The 20,772-nt window shown below is 48.6% G+C and overlaps 2 protein-coding genes across 18 annotated transcripts in view; both read right to left on the bottom strand.

Annotated features, from left to right (window-relative positions):
* The window catches only part of GRAMD2A (GRAM domain containing 2A), a 37,128-nt gene extending 23,666 nt beyond the window's left edge, over window positions 1-13,462 (bottom strand). For both annotated transcript variants that reach the window (XM_008971881.5, XM_003818559.4), the window contains exon 1: window positions 13,376-13,462. In XM_008971881.5, the coding sequence (XP_008970129.1) occupies window positions 13,376-13,416 (41 nt within the window). In that variant the 5' untranslated portion in view covers window positions 13,417-13,462. The remainder of the gene's footprint in view (window positions 1-13,375) is intronic.
* Window positions 13,463-14,668: 1,206 nt separating this feature from the next.
* Window positions 14,669-20,772, bottom strand: part of PKM (pyruvate kinase M1/2) — a 32,290-nt gene continuing 26,186 nt past the window's right edge. For 9 of the 16 annotated variants that reach the window (XM_063596767.1, XM_003818551.6, XM_008971885.7 and 6 more), the window contains 3 exons: window positions 18,660-18,826; window positions 16,112-16,293; window positions 14,669-15,394 (listed from right to left, as the gene is read on the bottom strand). In XM_063596767.1, coding sequence (XP_063452837.1) covers window positions 15,288-15,394; window positions 16,112-16,293; window positions 18,660-18,826 — 456 coding nt within the window. In that variant the 3' untranslated portion in view covers window positions 14,669-15,287. Of the gene's footprint in view, window positions 15,395-16,111; window positions 16,294-18,091; window positions 18,259-18,659; window positions 18,827-20,772 lie in introns of all 16 variants that reach the window. The other 7 variants (XM_057299900.2, XM_055098741.2, XM_008971883.5 and 4 more) reach the window with 1 other exon arrangement.

The raw sequence follows: 20,772 nt of genomic DNA on the forward strand, positions 1-20,772 counted from the left end.
CGCGCCACTGCACTCCAGCCTGGGCGACAGAGCGAGACCATGCCTCCATTAAAAACAACAACAACAACAACAACAAACCCGGGCATGGTGGCTCACGCCTGTAATCCCAGCAGTTTGGGAGGCCGAGGCAGGTGAATCACCTGAGATCGGCAGTTTGAGACCAGCCTGGCCAACATGGTGAAATCCTGTCTCTACTAAAAAAAATAAACAAATACAAAACAACAAAAAGTAGAAAACCAGGTGTAAGGCTGTCATGGAAGCCAAAGGAGGGTTTCAAAAGATGGAGGAGAACGCAATGCTGAAGTCTGCTGAAAGGCCAAGTAAGAGCAGGACGCAAAGGCAGTCCCTGAATTTAACACTGCAGATGAGTAACTTTGGTCAGGACAACTTTGGTGCAGTAGTGGGGTCTGCTCCTCCTCCTTTTCTCCTGGGCCGGTGACTGCATCCCAGGGATGGATGGTGAGGACAGGTCTCTGTCCACCAGCAAGGATGCTGCTGAGCACAGCTAGAAACCTAGTCCCAGTCCAGCTCAGCGCCACATCCCCTCTGAACCTGCCCTCCGCCCTCCCTCGCGGGAAAAGACCACGGAGATACTGGGAACGGGTAGATAGGATTGCATCTTTCTCTCCTGGTTCCCCGAGGGGGTTGTTTGCAGTCGGGGAGGGAGAGGGACTGCCCTCGCCCCACGGCCTCACTGCCCTGTTCCCCAGTTCCCCAAGCCACCTTCACCTGCAGCACCTCCACCCCTCGGCTAGCACAGGCAAGAGCCACAAGCCTATTTTCTGCGCCTGCCTTGGGAAGGGCTGGGAAGCTGGTGAGGCAGCCGCACCCAGCATTCCACAGCCACACTCAGTGGCTCCAAAGCGGCGCCCGCGGCGGCACTGATCCCGCCCGGCTGGCCCCAGCTGACCCTTTGCAGGAGGCTGGTGGTCACAGCCAGAGCTTGCGCAGGCCGGGGAGCTGTCAGGAGTGCCGCAGCCGTGCCCCCACCTGCTGGGCTCCCGGGAAAAGGAGCGCGCGCCCCTCTGAGCCCCTTCCTGGTGCAGTGCGTGTACCACGCGTGGTAACTAGCCTGGCTGAGGACGCCCGCGTGGGGACTGGCTGCGCGCCCTGCCCAGGCTCCTGCCAACTCGGCTCCCCCAGGCTGGGCTCGGCCGAGGGCTCAGATTCCTGACCAATGACCTCGTCTTGAGGAGCTTGCTGGGTCCTGGGACCTCCTCCTCCAGGGAGAATCCCAGATTGTCTAACTGCGGGAACGCTCCTTAGGAATGCCTGCTGTCGCCACTGTCATTCGGCCTTGTCCTGGAGGTTCCAGCCACCGCACACAGGAGAGAAAAACAAATAAAAGGTTCACTTACATGTTAAAGAGGGACAATTATTGTTTGAAGATGGTCAATAAACTACCTCAACAACACATAATCAACCGACAAATCACAAAAACGTGGCGCAGATATTTTCATATTTGGGCACCAAAGTAGGCAGAACTGTGATGGGGTAGACACATAATTAACTCATGGAATTAATTACTACTTTAACGGTTACAAGATCAATAGATCTTGTCCAATAAATGGTATTGGGGCAATTGGCTACCTCCCAAACGACTGATTTTTTAACTTGTAAAAATCAATCGTTTTCCTGTAGACCTACAATACAGTTATAAAGTATATGTGGGAAAATACCTATATTCATATGACAACAAAAATATATTTTGTTCCAGTTTTTGTTTTTGTTTTTGAGACGGAGTCTTGCTCTGTTGCCCAGGCTAGAGTGCAATGGCACCATCTCGGCTCACTGCAACCTCTACCTCCCAGGTTCAAGCAATTCTCCTGCCTCAGCCTCCTGAGTAGCTAGGACTACAGGCACATGCCACCATACCTGGCTAATTTTTGTATTTTTAATAGAGACAGGATTTCACCATGTTGGCCAGGCAGGTCTTCAACTCCCAACCTCAGGTGATCCACCTGCCTCAGCCTCCCAAAGTGCTGGGATTACAGGCGTAAGCCACCATTCCTGGCCTGAGTCAAAGTTTTAAAGGAGCAAATTTACCCCAAATTAATTTGTAAATGTTCCAACAGGGTGCACGTGCATGTGCACACATGTGAAAGAGAGCAAGAAAATTTTGAAAAAGAAAATGATGTAAAGGCTTTGCCTTACCAGATGTCAGAACAAATTACAAAGGTAGGATAATTAAGTAGTGAGGTATTAACTGGCCTAGGAAAGATTACTAGATCAATGGAGCATAAGACAGTCCAGAAAATGACCTATGAGTATATGAGAATTTAGTATAGCATGAAGAATGTGTTTCACACAAGTAAGGAAAGAATGAGTTGTCCAATAAATGATATTGGGGCAATTTGGCTACCTCCCACCATTCACAAAAAGATAACCCAGGGAGATAAAACACCTAAATATTTTCTAAATCTATAAATAGCTAGAATAAAAGAGAATATTTTTAAATATCAGGAAAAGTTTTTCTAAGCAAGATATAAAACCCAGAACACATACAAGATTTAATTGCATAAAGATTTAAAACTTCTGTATATCAAAATTTAAGTGGACAAAGGATTGGTATTCTTCATATGTAGGGAGCTCATCCAAGTCAATAAAAATAGGTAAATAACCTAATGGAAAAGTGAGCAAAGAATATGAACAAGCAATTTACAAAACAATCTTACCTATTTTATCAGTAAACACTAAAATTATAGTGCTCAGTATTACCAAGGATGTGAAAAATAGTCATTCATTATTCCCCATTATAAGACTAAAGACTGAGTTAACCTTTCTAATATACATCAAATGTCTTAAGAAATACAAATTCTTTTTTTTTCTTTTATTTATTTATTTAATTTTTTTTTTTTTTTGAGACAGAGTCTCGCTCTATCACCCAGGCTGGAGTACAGTGGCGCCATCTCGGCTCACTGCAACCTCCACCTCCTGGGTTCAAGCGATTCTCCCGCCTCAGCCTCCCGAGTAGCTGGGACTACAGAAGCATGCCACCACGCCCGGCTAATTTTTGTATTTTTAGTAGAGACAGGGTTTCACTGTGTTGGCCAGGTTGGTCTCAATCTCCTGACCTCGTGATCTGTCTGCCTTGGCCTCCCAAAGTGCTGGGATTACGGGCGTGAGCCACCGCGCCCGGCCAAGAAATACAAATTCTTTAACCCAACAATTCCCTTTAAGACACTTGATGTAAGGAAATAAACGGACAAAAATGTATATTCATATGATTAACAATTATGGGGGAAAATGTAGAAATACCATAATGGTATTTTATCAGTATAATGGATTCCTATGCAATTGATAAAAAAGAGTAAGTTAGAGCTCCTATATGTGCTAATATGGAAAAAAAGTCCAACATGTATTGTAACTGATAAGTAGGTACAGACTGAATGCAGTGGCTCATGTCTGTAATACCAGCACTTTGAGAAGCCGAGGCAGGTGGATCACCTGAGCTCAGGAGTTCGAGACCAGCCTGGCCAACATAGTGAAACCCCATCTCTACTAATAAAAATACAAAAAAAAAAAAAAATCAGCTGGGTGTGGTGGTAGGCTCCTGTGATCCCAGCTACTTGGGAGACTGAGGCAGGAAAATCACTTGAACCCGAGAGGTAGAGGTAGAGTGAGCTGAGATAGCGCCACTGCATTCCAGCCTGGGCAACAAGAGCAAAACTCTGTCTCAAAAGAAAAAAAAAAGAAAAGAAAAGTAGATACAGATCAGCATGATATAATCTATAACATAAAAAAACTATACTTAAGGGTATATATCAATCATGACTACATCCAGGAGAATAAAGGGATGATGTTCACTCTTTATACACTGTTTTGTTTGAACTTATACTAACAGGTATAAGTTCCCATCTGCTACTTGGGAGGCTGAGGTGGGAGGATCACTTGAGCCTGGGATGTTGAGGCTGCAGTGAACTATGATCATGTCACTGCACTCCAGCCTGTGCAACAGAGCTAGACTTCGTCTCAAAGAAAAAAAAAAAAAAGAATGCTCATTAAAGTGTAGTTAGAGGAGAAGAAAAGGAAGTACTATAAATGTCCATCAATAAGGCACAAATTATGTTTTATTTGTAGACTAGAAGGCTATGTAACCATTAAAAATATCAATATTTATTAAAACTTATTAAAAAGCCTATATGAACATGAAAGATAGCATTATATAACATTGGAAAAGCATTCTGTAGAACAGTGTGCCTAATAATATATGTAGAAAGATGCTCACTAAAATTCTAACATTTTCCTCCAGGAATTGGGATTTTTACATGTTTTTTTGTTTTCTTCTTTATACTTTTCTGTATTTTTGGTATACTTTGCCTCAATTTTTTTTTTTGAGACAGAGTCTTGCTCTGTCGCCCAAGGTGGAGTGCAGTGGCATGATCTTGGCTCACTGCAACCTCCGACCCCCAGGTTCAAGTGATTCTCCTGCCTCAGCCTCCCAAGTAGCTGGGATTACAGGTGCCCGCCACCTCAGCCAGCTAAATTTTTGTATATTTAGTAGAGATGGGGTTTTGCCGTTGGCCAGGCTGGTCTCGAACTGTTGACCTCAGATGATCTGCCCACCTCAGCTCCTGAAGTGCTGGGATTACAGGTGTGGGCCACCATGCCCAGCCTTTAAGAGCTTTATTGGTTTTGATCTTAAAAGTATTATACACCTGTTAGAATAAGTTCAAACAAAACAAAGTATTCAGGCCACTTTGCCTGAATTTTATAATTAGAATAAACATACTATTTTCATTTAGTAAAAGAATTTTTAAAAAGGAGGAGAAGGAGAAGGCAGGAAAAAGAATTGTTCCAAAGGCACTGCGATATTATTAATGAATAGACACCTCTGAAATTCAAAATTCCTAAAATCTCATTCTTCACTACATGGAAACTTTCAGAACCAACAGAAAAATAAAGCTTGGTTTTAAAAATGAACTTTGCCAAATCTACATGTGATAAAAATCACACAAGACTAAATATAGGTCCACACACATGCAGAGACACAAATGAGTGCATGTAAAACTAGTGAAATCTGACTAAGGTAGATGGATTATATTGTCAATTTTCTGGTTGTGATACTGTTCTATTGCTATTCAGGATGTTACCATTGGGGGAAACTGGGTGAAGAATACATGAGATCTCTCTGTGGTATTTTATAAAATTGAATGTGAATTTACAATTCTCTCAAAACAAAAAGTGTATTTTAAAAAGTGAACTTTGTGCCTGGAAAAGTAAAACAGAGGTAGCTTTTCTTAGAGCTGTAGCTGAATTATCACTAAGAAGTCCCATTTTAGGTTCTCAAAGTTAGAGGCACTGAAAGGAAAGTATGTTTTAGTGAGCACCTACTGTGTACTAGGCCATTACACAGCCAGAGTACCTATGAAGCAGGTTAGATGTGAGTCTGTTTTATAGAAGGATAACGGGAGGCTCAGAGCCAGTAGAAACTCAGCAGTAACTTGTGGAGCAAGAATTTGAACCCAGGTCTGTCTGAAAGCTTAGGCTGTCCTATCACATCACATTGACTACATGGCTGGAATGGCTTAAAAGACAAAACCAAACCAAACCCTTATTCAGTGTTATCCATATCAAGAAACTCCATGTAAAGAAATAAATATTCGAGTGGGTGGGGAAAAAAAGGTGCATTGTAACTAGGCAACAGGAATTTCAAAATGTATGCCTATACATGAATATCATCTATTAGATCTGTCACTGCAGTCCTGACTATTAGAAAGTTCTAATAGTCAATTAGCTGGGCGTGGTGGCTCACGCCTGTAATCCCAGCACTTTGGGAGGCCAAGGCAGGAGGATCACAAGGTCAGGAGATCGAGACCATCCTGGCTAACATGGTGAAACCCCGTGTCTACTAAAAAAAATACAAAAAAATAGCCGGGCGTGGTGGCGGACGCCTGTAGTCGCAGCTACTCAGGAGGCTGAGGCAGGAGAATGGCGTGAACCTGGGAGGTGGAGCTTGCAGTGAGCCGAGATTGCACCACTGCACTCCAGCCTGGGCGACAGAGTGAGATTCTGTCTAAAAAAAAAAGGTTCTTCCCAATACCTAAATGGACCACCTTCTAGCTAATAATCCTTCACCAAGGAACAAACCTTTGTCCTCATGTTCCTTCCTTAATAAAACTGGATCTCCACTGCTGGTGTGACCAGGGCAAAGTCTGCTCCACAACTCTCTGTTCTCTTGTGTCTTCTTATATTGCAAGACTCATTAACTTTTCCAGTTTCTGTTTTCACATGGGGACACTTGGTTATTTCCCATTCTCCCAAGTCTTCCATCATTATGGACGCAGATTGACAATCTAATGTAAATTACATGCCTCTGAGGTCCAGGCAAGAGTTGGAGGGTGGATCTGTGAACTCCTGGAACTTTGGGCAAAATTGTTGGGTCTGAACAAAGGAGTATGTTTCTGGGAAGAGAGCATTTCACTTTTATTAGACTCTCAACGTAGCCTATGACCCCCAAATGATAGAAAATACTCCTCTAATTAAGCAGCTCCTTGGGGAAATGGCTGATTCCGGATCTGAGGAAATGCAAAAAGGAGCCTAAAACGTCTAATCATACCAGAAACTAAGGAAGTCATTGAAGCCTGGAGTCATGGCTCAAGAACTCAGGAACCAACTTAAAGATGGGACCATTTGAGCATCAATAAGAATGGATTAAAACACATCAAATATGTTTAAATCCATGAGATTATAATACACCAAAATGACTCATTGGCCACCTTTGGTGGCTACTAGAGCCCATACCACGATTTTGAAAACTAAGAAATAAGAGTCAAGTATTTATTCTGCCTTTCTAGTACTGGCTACACCTCAGGATAAGCAAATAGTTGAAGAGGGAACACATCTTTTTTTTTTTAAATGGAGTTTCACTCTTGTTGCCCAGGCTGGAGTGCAATGGTGTGATCTCAGCTCAATGCAACCTCCGCCTCCCGAGTTCAAGCGATTCTCCTGCCTCAGCCTCCTGAGTAGCTGGGATTACAGGTGCCCGCCACCATGCCCAGCTAATTTTTGTATTTTTTTTAGTAGAGACAGGGTTTCACCATGTTGGCCAGGCTGGTCTCAAACTCCTGACCTCAGGTGATCCGCCTGCCTTGGCCTCCCAAAGTGCTGGGATTACAGGCAGGACCCACCGTGCCCAGCTGGGAACACATCTTTTTATAGAAAGAGTCTCCTAATAAATGATGAAAAACTGGTAGGATTAGACTAATACCATTTTTCAGTCCCTAATTAAATAATGGGTCTGCATGAAATAATCATCAATGGCTGCTAACATTCTTCAAAGAGAAATAACTGATATTATATACTTCTTGAAGCACACAATACCATCAGAATCTGACCGAGACTGTAGGTCCAACTCCCAATGTATAGGAAATACATAAATCAAAGGAATGGTTTAAACAACATCAACACATCAGAAAAAGTTATAGAAAACATAGCCTGTTTTTTTTCAACAAATAATTTGCAAGGAAAAAAGAAAAGGAAGAAAAGAGGAAACCATAGATTAAAGAGATAAAGATATAGAGATTCAAAATGTCAACTCTTTGACTTTAGTCAAAGTATAAACTTCATTTGAATCCTTATTAAATGGTACAAAGACATTTATGAGACAATGGAGGGAATGTAAATGCTGACTAGCTATCTGATTAAGAAGTTACTGCCATTTTTTAGATGTAATAATGATGTTGTAGAAATATTTTTTAAAGGCTCTTTTATAGATATACACTGAAATATTTTTGGATAAAATAATATAATAGCTACAATTTGCTTCAGAATAATCCAGGAGACAGGGAGAAGGGAGGTATATATGAAACAAACTTTACCCATGACTTGATTATTGCTAAAACCAGGAGATGGGTACATGCCACTTATTATACTATTCTCTCTCCTTTTGTATATGTTTGAAATTTTCCACAATAAAAAGTTAGCAATTCAGAATATAAACATGTTTCAACTTGTCTGGTAATGAAGGAAGCCCAATAGGAATACCAATTCTGAAGTACTGTCACTGGGTTATTTTAAAATAAAATTTCTAAGTAATCCTTCAGAAATTCAAAATGTATTTTAAAATAGCATTTTGTGTGGCCTGAGTGATTACTGGCAGGTTTTGAGTAATCTGATTAATTCTAACACATATTAGAAATATCTAAACTTTTTTCCTACAGAACAGAGAAAAAAAAATCCTAATAATCAGTCACAGTTGTTTGGTCAGGCATACTGCCCACGCTGCTGTGCGGTGGGTAAGGCAATGAAATGAAATACCAGTAGGATCTCGACAATTAACTACTATACCATTGATGTGCCATGTACAGATGTTAGGAGGAAAAGCAATTCATGTTTGATTTAAACTAATTCTTCAAGTGATCTTTACTTTAGGTTAAAAAGAAATAGAGCCAGCCAAAAACTGCTTAAAAATTAACAATGTAATTACAAACATCATTGAGGAAACACTAATTTACGACAAGGCTTTAAAGATTGGTTCAGTCGGCCAGGTGCAGTGGCTAATGCCTGTAATCCCAGCACTTTGGGAGGCCAAGGTGGGCGGATCACCTGAGGTCAGGAGTTCAAGACCAGTCTGACCAACATGCAGAAACCCCATCTCTACTAAAAATACAAAAAATTAGTCGGGCGTGGTGGCACATGCCTGTAATCCCAGCTACTCGGAAGGCTGAGGCAGGAGAATCGCTTGAACCTGGGAGGCAGAGGTTGCAGTGAGCTGAGATCGTGCCATTGCACTCTAGCCTGGGCAACAAGAGTGACAGTTCGTCTCAAAAATAAATAAATAAATAAATAAAGATTGGTTCAGTTGCCACAGGTTATTAAAACACGCCTCCAGTCCTAAATGATGACCGATCTTTTTTTTTTTTTTTTTTCATTCTTGTTGCCCAGGCTGGAGTGCAAATGGTGTGATCTTGGCTCACTGCAACCTCTGCCTCCCAGGTTCAAGTGATTTTCCTGCCTCAGCCTCCCTAGTAGCTGAAATTACAGGTGCCCGCCACCACGCCCAGCAAATTTTTTGTATTTTTAGTAGAGACAGGGTTTCACTATGTTGGCCAGGCTGGCCTCAAACTCCTCACCTCAGGCAATCCACCCGCCTCAGCCCCCCAAAGTGCTGGGATTACAGGCGTGAGCCACCACACCCGGCTTGTGCATTTCTTTTTTTTTTTCCGAGACGCAGTCTTGCTGTGTCGCCCAGGCTGGAGTACAGTGGCGTGATCTCTGCTCACTGCAAGCTCCGCCTCCCGGGTTCACGCCAGTCTCCTGCCACAGCCTCCCGAGTAGCTGGGACTACAGGCACCCACCACCATGCCTGGCTAATTTTTTTTTTGTATTTTTAGTAGAGATGGGGTTTCGCCCTGTTAGCCAGGGTGGTCTCGATCTCCTGACCTCGTGATCCGCCCGCCTCAGCCTCCCAAAGTGCTGGGATTACAGGTGTGAGCCAACGCGCCAGGCCATGCATTTCTAAACTAATAAAAATGTATAGTAGTGGGAAGGAGGGGCGAGGAATCACTTTCTCCTACAGTGGCTTATATCCCTGAGAACAATGCCTGTCTTTTGGAATCTGTGCCGGAGCACGCAGGAGCACCTCAGGGGGGCTGTTACTTCTTAATTACACAGGAAGCTCCATTCCCAGGGGCTTCTGCCCTCCCCCTCCTCCTTCCTTTCCCACATTAGCAAATAACTGGGGAATTAAAGCTTCAAAGGTTGGTGATGACAGGTGGTGACAGACTGATGCCCTGAAGTCCAGGTGAATAGCGCACAGTGGCCAAGGCCGACCTCAAGTGAAACTCACACTTGCATCAGAGATGGCTGCAGAATTGCGGGAAATCATTTTCACTTTCCTGGAAGGGAGAAAAATTATTTTCTGGTGTTCAGGCTCACACCAGATGTCACAGTGGAATGCTACACCGTTCTTGACTTCAAGGGCTTTCCATGGGTAGCCACAGCAAAGGAGAAATTCTGAAAATAAATGAAACATCTTCCGAAACTGGGAAGGAAATTGGAGGGATTTTTGGGGGACGGGGAATAAGTTTTATTTTATTCTTTCTCCTAAGCTTATGATTTTAGTATTCCAAGACCTCATGCTTGAATTACTTAGCAAGAGGGCATGCTTATGCAGAAGACAGGGAAATGAAGAGAAAACAGCAGGCATATACAAAAGTGAAGGTTCCTTAACAGAGTTCATGGTGGAGATAGTAGGCACCGGTGGAGTTTTTATCCAGAACTTAAAACTTAGGAAATACCTATGATGACGCTTTAGCTGGAAGTAATGGAGATATCTGATTCCAAACTCATATTTTATTTTTCTTTATTATTTATTATTATTATTATTATTTTTTTTTTTTTTTTTGAGACAGAGTCTCACTCTGTCGCCCGGGCTGGAATGCAGTTGCGTGATCTCAGCTCACTACAGCCTCTGCCTCCCAGGTTCCAGAGATTCTCTAGCCTCAGCCTCCCAGGTAGCTGGGATTACAGGCACACACCACCACACCTAGCTCATTTTTGTATTTTTAGTAGAGATGGGGTTTTACCATGTTGGCCAGGCTGGTCTTGAACTCCTGACCTCAGGGGATCCACCTGCCTCAGCCTCCCAAAGTGCTGGGATTAGAGGTGTGAGCTGCCGTGCCCGGCTCAAATTCATACTTTAAATGCCTATTTGCAATCAGCAAAGAGCCAGGTATGCTGCATGCTGCTTGCTGTAAGGATTTGGCTTCACTGGCCCAAATTTTTTCACTCCACCAAAAGATAAGGCACAGGCCCACTTGTCCAATCACATTTGCTGAAAATACTGTAGCATGAGTGTAGACAAACTTCCCCTGAAGCTGCTAGAAGTGTCTAGTTAGGAGAATCACTGGATGACTGCATGCAGAAGGCCTTTAGGGAACCTACAGTCCAATCTCCTTACCTTATGGTGTAAAGCAGGCCCAGAAAGCGGAAGTGACTTGTCCCGAGTCGCAGCAAAACAGGAACAGTCTGAGGCTTAGAACTCACTTCTGATTCCAGAGTGAGGCTCTTCCCTCCAGCTGATAAACATGGTCCGTGGCAGGCAAGGACCAGAGTGAACCTAAGCAGGTTAGGGGCGGGGTGGAGCCACCCAGGAGGCACTAACAGCGCAGCAGCTCATGGGAGAGCTTCCAAGAGGCCAGCTGGCAGCAACCCACCTTGGGTACTGCCGACCTCAACCTCAGGGGGTCACGGGAGCACCCTAGGTGGTTGAATTAGCATACAAGTCTCTCTGGTCTGTGCCAAAGCTTTGGGGCCTTGCTAAATTTATAAATTTGAGGCCAGGTGCAGTGGCTCACACCTGTAATCCCAGCACTTTGAGAGGCTGAGGTGGGCAGCTCACCTGAGGTCGAGAGTTGGAGACCAGCCTGACCAACATGGAGAAACCCCGTCTCTACTAAAAAATACAAAATTAGCCGGGTGTGGTGGCGCATGCCTGTAATCCCACCTACTCGGGAGGCTGAGGCAGGAGAATCACTTGAACCCAGGAGGCGGAGACTGCAGTGAGCCGAGATCACGCCATTGCACTCCAGCCTGGGTAACAAGAGCAAAACTCCGTCTCAAAAAAAAAGAAAGAAATTTGAAAGCAGCCAGCAACATCAAGGCACAGATGGAGCTTGAGCTACCCTCTTCAGGCTATTCAGAAAATTCTCCCAAGGGGAAGTTGGGAAGGAGAACTTCTATTTGGCCCCAGCCTAAACTCTCCTGGAAGCTCGATGGGGCCTCTGTCAGCTTTCCCCTCTGGACCTGCCCATTTGTCCCAGAGGTGCCCACTGAGGCTACCTCAATGCCTGTCAAACTAAAACTTAAACCTAAGAGTGTCTGCAGCATGGTCTCCAGCCAGCCTGATCAGAATACTATGGAGGGGGCCAGGCACGTGGCTCACACCTGTAGTCCCTGTAATCCTAGCACTTTGGGAGGCTGAGGTGGGTGGATCACCTGAGGTCAGGAGTTCAAGACCAGTCTGGCCAACATGGTGAAACCCCATCTCTACTAAAAATACAAAAATTAGCTGGGCGTGGTGGTGGGCACCTGTAATCCCAGCTACTCGGGAGGCTGAGGCAGGAGGATCACTTGAACCTGGGAGGCAGAGGTTGCAGTGAGCCAAGATCCCACCACGGCACTCCAGCCTGGGCGACAGAGTGAAACTGTCTCAGAAAAAAAGAAAAGAAAAAAGAAGGAGGGGCATACTGACTCCTCACTGAAGAATGGGATAGACACCCTCTATTCTACCTCTCCCAGCAAGGCCATAAGTCTTTGCTCTGAAAGGAGCCAGACTTTAGAGCCGGCTACAGGTGGACATGGGGTGAAGACATCAGGTTGCCAGGGTACCCTCCCTCGTTCCCTAGGAGCCTGGCCCCTGCAAGGAGGGGCACCTTTAAACAATCAAGCATAGTGAGTGGGGCGGCAAGCAGAGCAGAGACACAGACGACAGCGGGGTGGAGCCCCACCAGTCCCTCTGAGGATAAGACAGAGGGAGCCCCGCTGGGGTCCACATCCCTGTGTGTCTTGGGCTGATTTGGACACAAGGCTCACACATTCATCCTACCTGCCCCAGTGCTAGCTGGCCGAGGATGCCAGGCTGTACCCGACCTTAGGCTGTGCGGCTTGGAACCTGGACCGGGGCAGGAATTGACAGGCTCCCCCAAACAATGTCACTCCCAGGACCCTAAGACCTCAAGCAGCAGAAACCACAATTCTGGATGTTACGTGCAGCGCCAGCTCCTGTCTGCCCTGCCTCCTTATCCCTTTCTCCCAGGGCGACTTTGGACCAGGTCTCGAGGCCGGGAGACCGGCCCCAGCCCGCCCGACCGGGATGGGCCTGGCGCCCGGGGGAGGCCGCGTCGTGCTGAGACAGCTCCGAGCTGCCTCCCCGCAGCCGCGGGCCGCTACAAGTGCGGATTCGGCGGCAAGAGCAAACAGTCTGGCCCTCCAGGGGACGCAGGGAAATCCAACCTTTGGGTCGGGGGCAGTTAGGACTGGGAGTCGATACTGCGGGCAACGAATGATGAATGAATAAATGAAAGGATGAACAGAGTGGCGAGGCGGAGATGGGCCATGCGGGGCGTCCCGAGGAGGGTGCCTTTCCTTGCCCCGATGCTGCCGGGACCGTCCCTCATCCCCCAGGTCGCAGCAGACTCAGCCAGGACACCCGGTCCTAGCGCGAACACCTCGCGGGCCCCGGGAGACGCCTGGGCGCGCGGTGCAGCTCTGGCCTGGAGCCCGCATTCCGGCGGCCGGGAAGTGCCTGCCCCGTGGGCAGAACGCGCCGAGTTGCCGCGGCCCCAGGAGCCGTCCTGCCCCGCGCGGCAGCAGCCCCTCGCGGAGGCCTCCGGAACCCCCCGAGACCGGCCCCCGGGCCGCAACCCCTTACCTGTCCGCCTCGGTGGCCTCGCTCCGGCTTAAAGCGGTCATCGCGGCGCCTGCACCCAGCGCCCCGACCGCGCGCCGGGACCCAGCCCCCGCCGGACCCCGCCCGCCCCGTCGAGAGCCCGCCCCGCCCGCCCATTGGCGGGTCGCGCGGGCCGGGCACAGCCCATTGGCCGTTCCTCCCCCTCATTCCCCAGCTTCCCCAGCTTCTCTCCTTCCCCACCTTCCCCAGGTGGGGCTCCAAGCTCTGAGCAGATCCTAGCGCTCGGTCCCCCGGACTGGAAGGTCCCGGAGGCCAGGGCCTGGCGCGGCACCTCCTGTCCCTCACGTCGAGGGTATTGTGTCCCCTCTGGACGCTTCTGTCGTCCTAGTCTTGCGTCTTGGGTCCCTCTGCAGGAACCAATTCCGGCCCCTCTCCAACCTAACCCTTCCCAACATAGAGCTCCGGATAAGTTTCAATTTTACCGTGAGTGGGGAACACCAAAGGGGATATTGAACACCATGGTCTGACAGCCAAGTCACCACCACGAACCCGGGAGCCAGGATGCTCCCACGCACTTTTGCCGGAGTTAACATTGCAGTTTCTCCAAGGAAATACACTTTTGGAGGAGTCTGCAAAAGGGCTGAAGATGGACACAAATCAAAGGCAGGGAAGCAGAGGCACAGCTCAGTGTGACAATGAGCTTTTGCCTGGCCTGCAGGCCCTTTCCTCTTCCATCCCCACCAGGACACTTGGTCCTTGGGAGTGTGATCAGGGGAGAGGAAAAGCGCAGGCCAGATTTGGTCCCATTCCCAACTCTCTCCCCCAGCCCCTTGGCACTACAGCATCATGGTGGGAGGGCACCAGCAAACAGGAGGGGTCCCAAGGGGAGCCTAGGTCCACAACTGAGGACCTGGGAGCCAAACCCAGTCTCAGGCGCCCAGAGCTGACTCCTCCTACAGCCCCCATAAGGGATACGCTAATGCAGGAAGACCAAAGTGGAAGAACCATGGCCAAGGCCACTTTGCAATTTGGGTTTATCTACCAGAGTGGGAGGGAGGCCTTGTCCCTGCTCTTTCCCATCTTTGGTTCACGTAAGCCATTAAAATCTCCCTGCAGCACTGAAGGGGGCAACCTGTAACCCTAAGATAGTAAGCTACTGCTTTCCCAGCGCCTCTGCACCAGGAGGTGGGCAGGATGGCAGGTGACACCACCATAGCTCCCACTGCGGGGCATGAGGCTGCAGCCATTCCCAGCCTGCTCAGAGGGCAGGGTTCAACCACCTCCCCCTCCCCAGCAGAAAAGAGAGGAAACAGGTGCTTCAGCTGTTGTTTATTGACATACAGGTAGGCTCTATAGCAACAGGCCTGGAGGTGCTGCAGTAGTGGGGGAAAATGGAAGGTGGAGGGTGGAGTGTTTGCTGCAGGACAGCTGAGTGGAGGGCGGGGACAGGTGCAAACTGGAGAGGCCTAGAGAGCTGGAGAAGCAAGTAAGGGCCAGGGCCAGAGTCGGCTTCAATGGAACAACAGCCCAGTGCCCTAAGGCCCCTAACTCTTGCTGGCTGTTTCTTGACCCCAAGCCAGGGTTGGGAGTCCTCTGGGCATCCATTTTTTCTAAAGGAACTGGACAGAGTACACACAGGAAAGGAAGCTGTCACCCTCTTGCCATCTGGCTCCAGGGGCCTCCAGTCCAGCATTCCTCCTTCTTCCCTTGATTGGGTGGGGCCACATGATGGGCAGCCAGGCTCTGGGCTGTCCCACTAGAGCAGGCTGCAAACACAGCCATGTTTCAGTGAGGCGTTGATCTTCCTCCCTGGTGTCCCAACCTACCAGTGCCACGTTACAGCCCAGAGTGAGTTCTACAAGCGTTGCTGGCCTAATGGATGGGCTGGGGGAAGGGGGTGGGACAGGGGCTGGAGGAGGGGCTCTGGGGTCCATCACGGCACAGGAACAACACGCATGGTGTTGGTGAAGCCGGAGCCAGGGCGCCATCCGGTCAGCACAATGACCACATCTCCCTTCTTGAAGAAGCCTCGGGCCTTGCCTGGAGGAAGAGAAGGGAGGTTGGTGAGTGAAAGCCAAGCCAGGCAGGTTTGCACCTGGGCAGCTGCCCCATAGCTTGAGTACTGAACTAGGCTGGCTGACCACTACTTCCTCACACCACAAGGTGGCACCAAACTCACAGCCCAGGCAAACAGGAGGAAGGCCCTGAAATGTCCTTATCACTCAGATGGCAGGGTTGGCAGGGACCTTTGGACATCATTCACTATCCTGGAGAGGGTGCAAAGCCTTGCCCAGGGTCAGAGCTAGCTGCTTCCTGTCATCTGATGATACCCTACCTTATACAGGGACAATGGCCACATCAGTACGTAATCTGTGTATGCCACCCCACAGCACAGGAGCTGTGACCAATTTTATTTAAAAAAAAAACAAAAAACAAAAAAAACTCTCAGTAATGAGCAGATGCCAAAAAATGGACAATTTTGCTTTGAGCCCCAGACTAGAAGAGAAGAGGAACTGAATTGCTCAGCCCTACAACTCAAAGGACCCTTTTCCCTCCTGGCTCAGCTTAGGACTTCGGAGAATGAGAGATTCAGAACGAACATTCCCAATGAGGGAGAGGAACAGTCGCTGGGCCTTTTGCCCCACTAAGGTCTGCGTGTTCCCCTTTCTATTCCCCAAACTTTCAGGGTCCCACAGAAGCCAATGCTCAAGCATCCCCAAGCTCCTCTAGGCTCTAGCCCCTGCTCCAGCCACGTACCAACATTCATGGCAAAGTTCACCCGGAGGTCCACGTCCTCAGCCCAGGCCTCCTGGACTGGGTCCTTGCACAGCACAGGGAAGATGCCACGGTACAGGTGGGCCTGACGAGCTGTCTGGGGATTCCGGGTCACAGCAATGATGGGGGCACGTGGGCGGTATCTGGCCACCTGGTGAGCAGACCTGAGATGGGATGGGGGACATACAGAAGAGACCATTACACGAGGCCCCAGGAAGTACCCTCAGGGCGTTCACACAGCTCACCCTCTCATCCAGCTCACTGAGGGCTCTGGCCTCTTCAACATCTGCTCCCTAGGACCCCTCCCGAGGCTCGGGCAGCCCCTCATCCTATACCCCCCACAGCATGCTAGGTTACCATTTGCCCTCTACCCCCATTCCACAGGCCAAGGGCTCAGGATCACCTTGACCCAGCAAGATCAGCCTCACCCACTTACCCCACACAGCCCATGGTTGGCAGAACCCCTCCTACACCCTGAACTCTGACACAGAGAGGCAGCCCTGGCCCAATGTCACCAGCACCCATTCCTCTCGCTGCCAATGACAGTGACAAGCCAAGCAGCACGTGACTAGCACCTGACTCTTGACATCTGCAAGGAGCAGTAGCAGAGCTGACCAGCCCCCTGGGAATCAACATCAGGCTTCTCTACTTTTGTGCCCTCTCCCTGCCCCACATGGCCCCTAGCTCCTGAAACAGTCCCAGCAACTGGGCTATAAAGGCCCAGAATCAAATCTGAGTATCTAGGTGAGGCTTAGAAATCTAGGTGCTACTCAGCAGGCAAGAACAGGAAATGGGAGTGTTGCTGCAGGAGCAGCTCTGCCTGCCAAAGCTCCTTTGGAAGGCAGGGGACCCTTCTAAAGCCCCTCTGCCAGGCACTTTCTTGAACACTGACACTGCACACTTGTAGCTGCAGCTGTGTCTCAGGAGCTGGGGAGGGGCACCAGAAGGGAAGTTATGAGGACACTCAACAGGTGTCAGGGAAACTTAAGCCACATCACAGCAGAGAAGTCCCTGCACTTCACGCTTGGCCTCTATGCAAGGCCTTCAGAGGGAAGCAACTGCTGAAGCCAGGACCAGCTGAGTGAAACCCCAGAAGACTAGAGCTTAAAATAGCCAAACAGCAAGAACTGGACCTTTTAAGAAAGGTCAACCCTACGGGTTGGAGCTGTTCAGCCAAGAGTGGGAGGCTGGAGCCCTCTGCTGAGGGCATCTGCACAGAGCTTGTGTCCTGGTTCTCTGGGCTGCCCACGCCCATCTGCTGCTCCTCAGTGCATGGGCACTGCCTGTTTGCTCCTCTCTTCCAGGAAACCCTTGCTGCCCCGTGGACAGGGACAAGGAGCATACTCCCTAACTAGGAGAGTGAAGGACATTAACTCAGTGTCCTGGGCCAAGGAAGGGATCCCAAGTTGGAGGCCCAGCATAGGCCACACAGTCCTCAGCCTGGCTGCCAGGCCCCACAGAATGTCAGCCAAGATAGCACAGCAACCTCTCCTGAGCTGGAACCCAATTTGTCTTTAGGGCTCGAAAACAGCAGGGACTCGTGTGCCAAATGGAGGCACAGTAAACAGCATTTAAATAAATACATTTCCCAACTGAAATTTTTAAAGAGCACATAGTAACTGGAATAAGCAAAAGTGGTTATCTTTTACAATTTTAGAGGACTAAATGTTCAATATCAAATAACCATTTGTAGTCAGCCTGTGCACTGTTATGTAATAAATCTCCAGCATAAATTTGCTTTTGATCCAAATGTTCTGACATTCCTTATGAGTGCTACCTAGAGTCCTTTGGGCCCAGGGAAGGGGCTCTGCTCAATCCTTCCCTGCAGGCCCAAGGTGGCAGGCAGAGGGGTCTTACCTTGGCTCAGTGCCACCTGAGCATTGTTCAATGGACTGCTCCCAGGACCCCCAAGAAGAGGTGCCACTGAGCAGGGCATTCCAGGGAGCCGCTGCCGCCTCCTACCTGCCAGACTTGGTGAGGACGATTATGGCCCCACTGCAGCACTTGAAGGAGGCCTCCACGGCACCCACGGCGGTGGCTTCTGTGGGGTCGCTGGTAATGGGCGCCAGGCGGCGGAGTTCCTCAAATAATTGCAAGTGGTAGATGGCGGCCTCTGCCTCACGGGCAATCTAGGGGAGCAACATCCGTCCAGAGGGACGAGAGGGGGACAGAGCTTTGTCAGAGCTTTGTCACAAAAGGAGAGGGAGGGGAAGAGTCACCGGACAGCTGGTGAGGAACACGTTCCTGGGGACAAAGGCCAAGAGGAGCCCAATCACTGGAGATTCTGAGCTGAGCCAAGATCAAGACTCCACAGAAACCAGTCCTTCACCAAGTGCCTGTGACATCTACTGTGCCTACTGAGCCACAGGACCCTTTGGTCCTGCCCTGCCATGACCTCCCTGGCGGTGTTCCTACAGACGAGAAGAGGCTCTGTGCCCAGATGCCAGGTTGGGCCTGGCTGTCTTCTCCTAGAGCAGGTAGAGCAAGAGGCTGGTTATCCTAACAGTGTTACCTGCCCTTAGGGCCCTACCTGCCAGACTCCGTCAGAACTATCAAAGCTGCTGCTAAACACTTATAAGAAGCCTCCACGCTGCCCATGGCCATGGCTTCCATGAGGTCTGTGGAGTGACTTGAGGCTCGCACAAGTTCTTCAAACAGCTTGCGGTGGAACATGGCTGCCTCAGCCTCACGAGCTATCTGTAAGGTTTAGGGGAAGAGGGGGCAAGGAAGAGGGAAGGAGGAGGAAAAAAACGAGACACAACACATGGGAAGACAGAATGGGGAATTTATCAGAGAGGAAGGTAACCTTAGGTTAATTGGCTAAATCTGTCCTTCAGGCAGATGCAGAGGTAGGGTGATGAAAGTCCAACTGCTTCAGGAGGTGCTGCCACTTCCCCTCCAATACAGGGGAAATTGGCTCTTCCCTTCTGGAAGGATTTTTTGATTGGGGGTGGAGGGAGACAATCTGGCAGTACGCTCTAGCACCCTGGCATGAAAACATGCCCAGGCTGGGCCCAGGCCACTCCCTGGCAGAGGACTTGACCACACTGCCTCATGACATAGCTTACAGGAAGGAACAGGCCCTCCCTCCTCACATGGCTGGTTGATTAGGCAGACTCCTGCCCAGCCTCCATGCATGCATGGAGTGAGCGCTCACTTGGCTTCAGGCACGGGGATGCACTGAGCCTTTCCAATGGCCTGCCATGGCAACAGACTGAGCAGCGCTGGAAAGCTGGGATCAAAGCCAAAGCAAGGCAGCTCAACTGAGTTTGAAGCAGGAGAACAGAAAACTTGGGCTAACTTGTGAGAGGCACACTGAACAGCCATGTGAAGAGACAGATGCCTGTGGAAGCATGCAGATATATTTAATAAGACACTTGATTAAAATCTAATAATTAAAACAGTCATGAGAAAGCCACTGAGTTATTTATAGATCACTTGCTCAGATAAGACCAAGAATCAGAAAGACAATGTAAGCTTTAGAGGATTATAATGCAATCACCAGCATCTCAGTAAATGATGAGTGAGGGAAGAATCGGTAATACCCCCTCATTAATTTCACAGTAGAAGCAGATGTGTGGCAGGATGTACTAGGTTAAAGGTATTCTTTCTGTAAGAATGGAATGCATGCAGCCCAGAGGACAGGGGACATGAACAGGAAACAGAGCCATACCTGGTACTGCTCTTAGTTATGGGTCATAAACTGCATCAGTTAGACACAGGAGAAAGCAGTGAACAGTTAATGGAAGGAACTGTTGGCCAGTGTTAACTGGTGACACAGAAAGGAAAGGTCTAGTCACCTGGAGGGGAAGCTACAGCCTAGCCCAGACCTGTAACTTATCTTCTGAGCAGTGCCATGCAATCCAAACCTTGCAGCCCTAAAGTATCTGTCTGTTCATAGGAAACACCAGGGTATGGAAGAAAGGATATGGAATTTAGAACCTGAGCCTGAATCTTAGTCTCTGACCCCACTGACAGGCTCCAAATGGAGACCTGTTCTCATCTCCTGCTAGACAGAGCATGATGTTGCAGGAGAGAAGACTGGCTTTGGAGTCAGTAGACCTAGATTCAAACCCAGGCTTTATTGGCCATATAACCTTCATCTATAAATGGAGGTAATGGGAGTTAGGAAGATTACATCCATGTACACAGAGACTTATCAGACACTTAATAATAACAGCAATGAATATTTAATGCTAAGGCTATAATTAAACATATCTAATCCATTTTACAGATTAGGTCTTAAGAGGTTAAATGACTTGCCCAAAGACACATTCAAGTCCCCACATTCTATGCAGTGATTTCATGGTTCAGTATATCTAAGTCAAGATCAGCCTCTGTTCCTCCTTTGAGACCATGAAATCACACAATTAAGTAGGGAAATTAGAGAGAGGGGATGTGTGGAGAGACCCAGAAAGGCAGCCACTTTAGTGGTGACTGGTTCAAGGTGCACCGTCTCCTGGGACACCTTCCTACCATGGTGGCAATTGTGAGACTGCGCCAAGAGTATCTAAGCATCAGAACAGCAATCACATCACACGAATGGTGAGGTGTCAGCCAGGCCCAGGCTACGTTAAGTGGGCCTGGGAGAGAAATCACTCTCTACCGATTTTTTTGTTTTGTTTTTTTTATGTTTGTTTGGT

This window comes from Pan paniscus, chromosome 16, assembly GCF_029289425.2.
Source record: "Pan paniscus chromosome 16, NHGRI_mPanPan1-v2.0_pri, whole genome shotgun sequence".
NCBI classification, from domain to species: domain Eukaryota; kingdom Metazoa; phylum Chordata; class Mammalia; order Primates; family Hominidae; genus Pan; species Pan paniscus.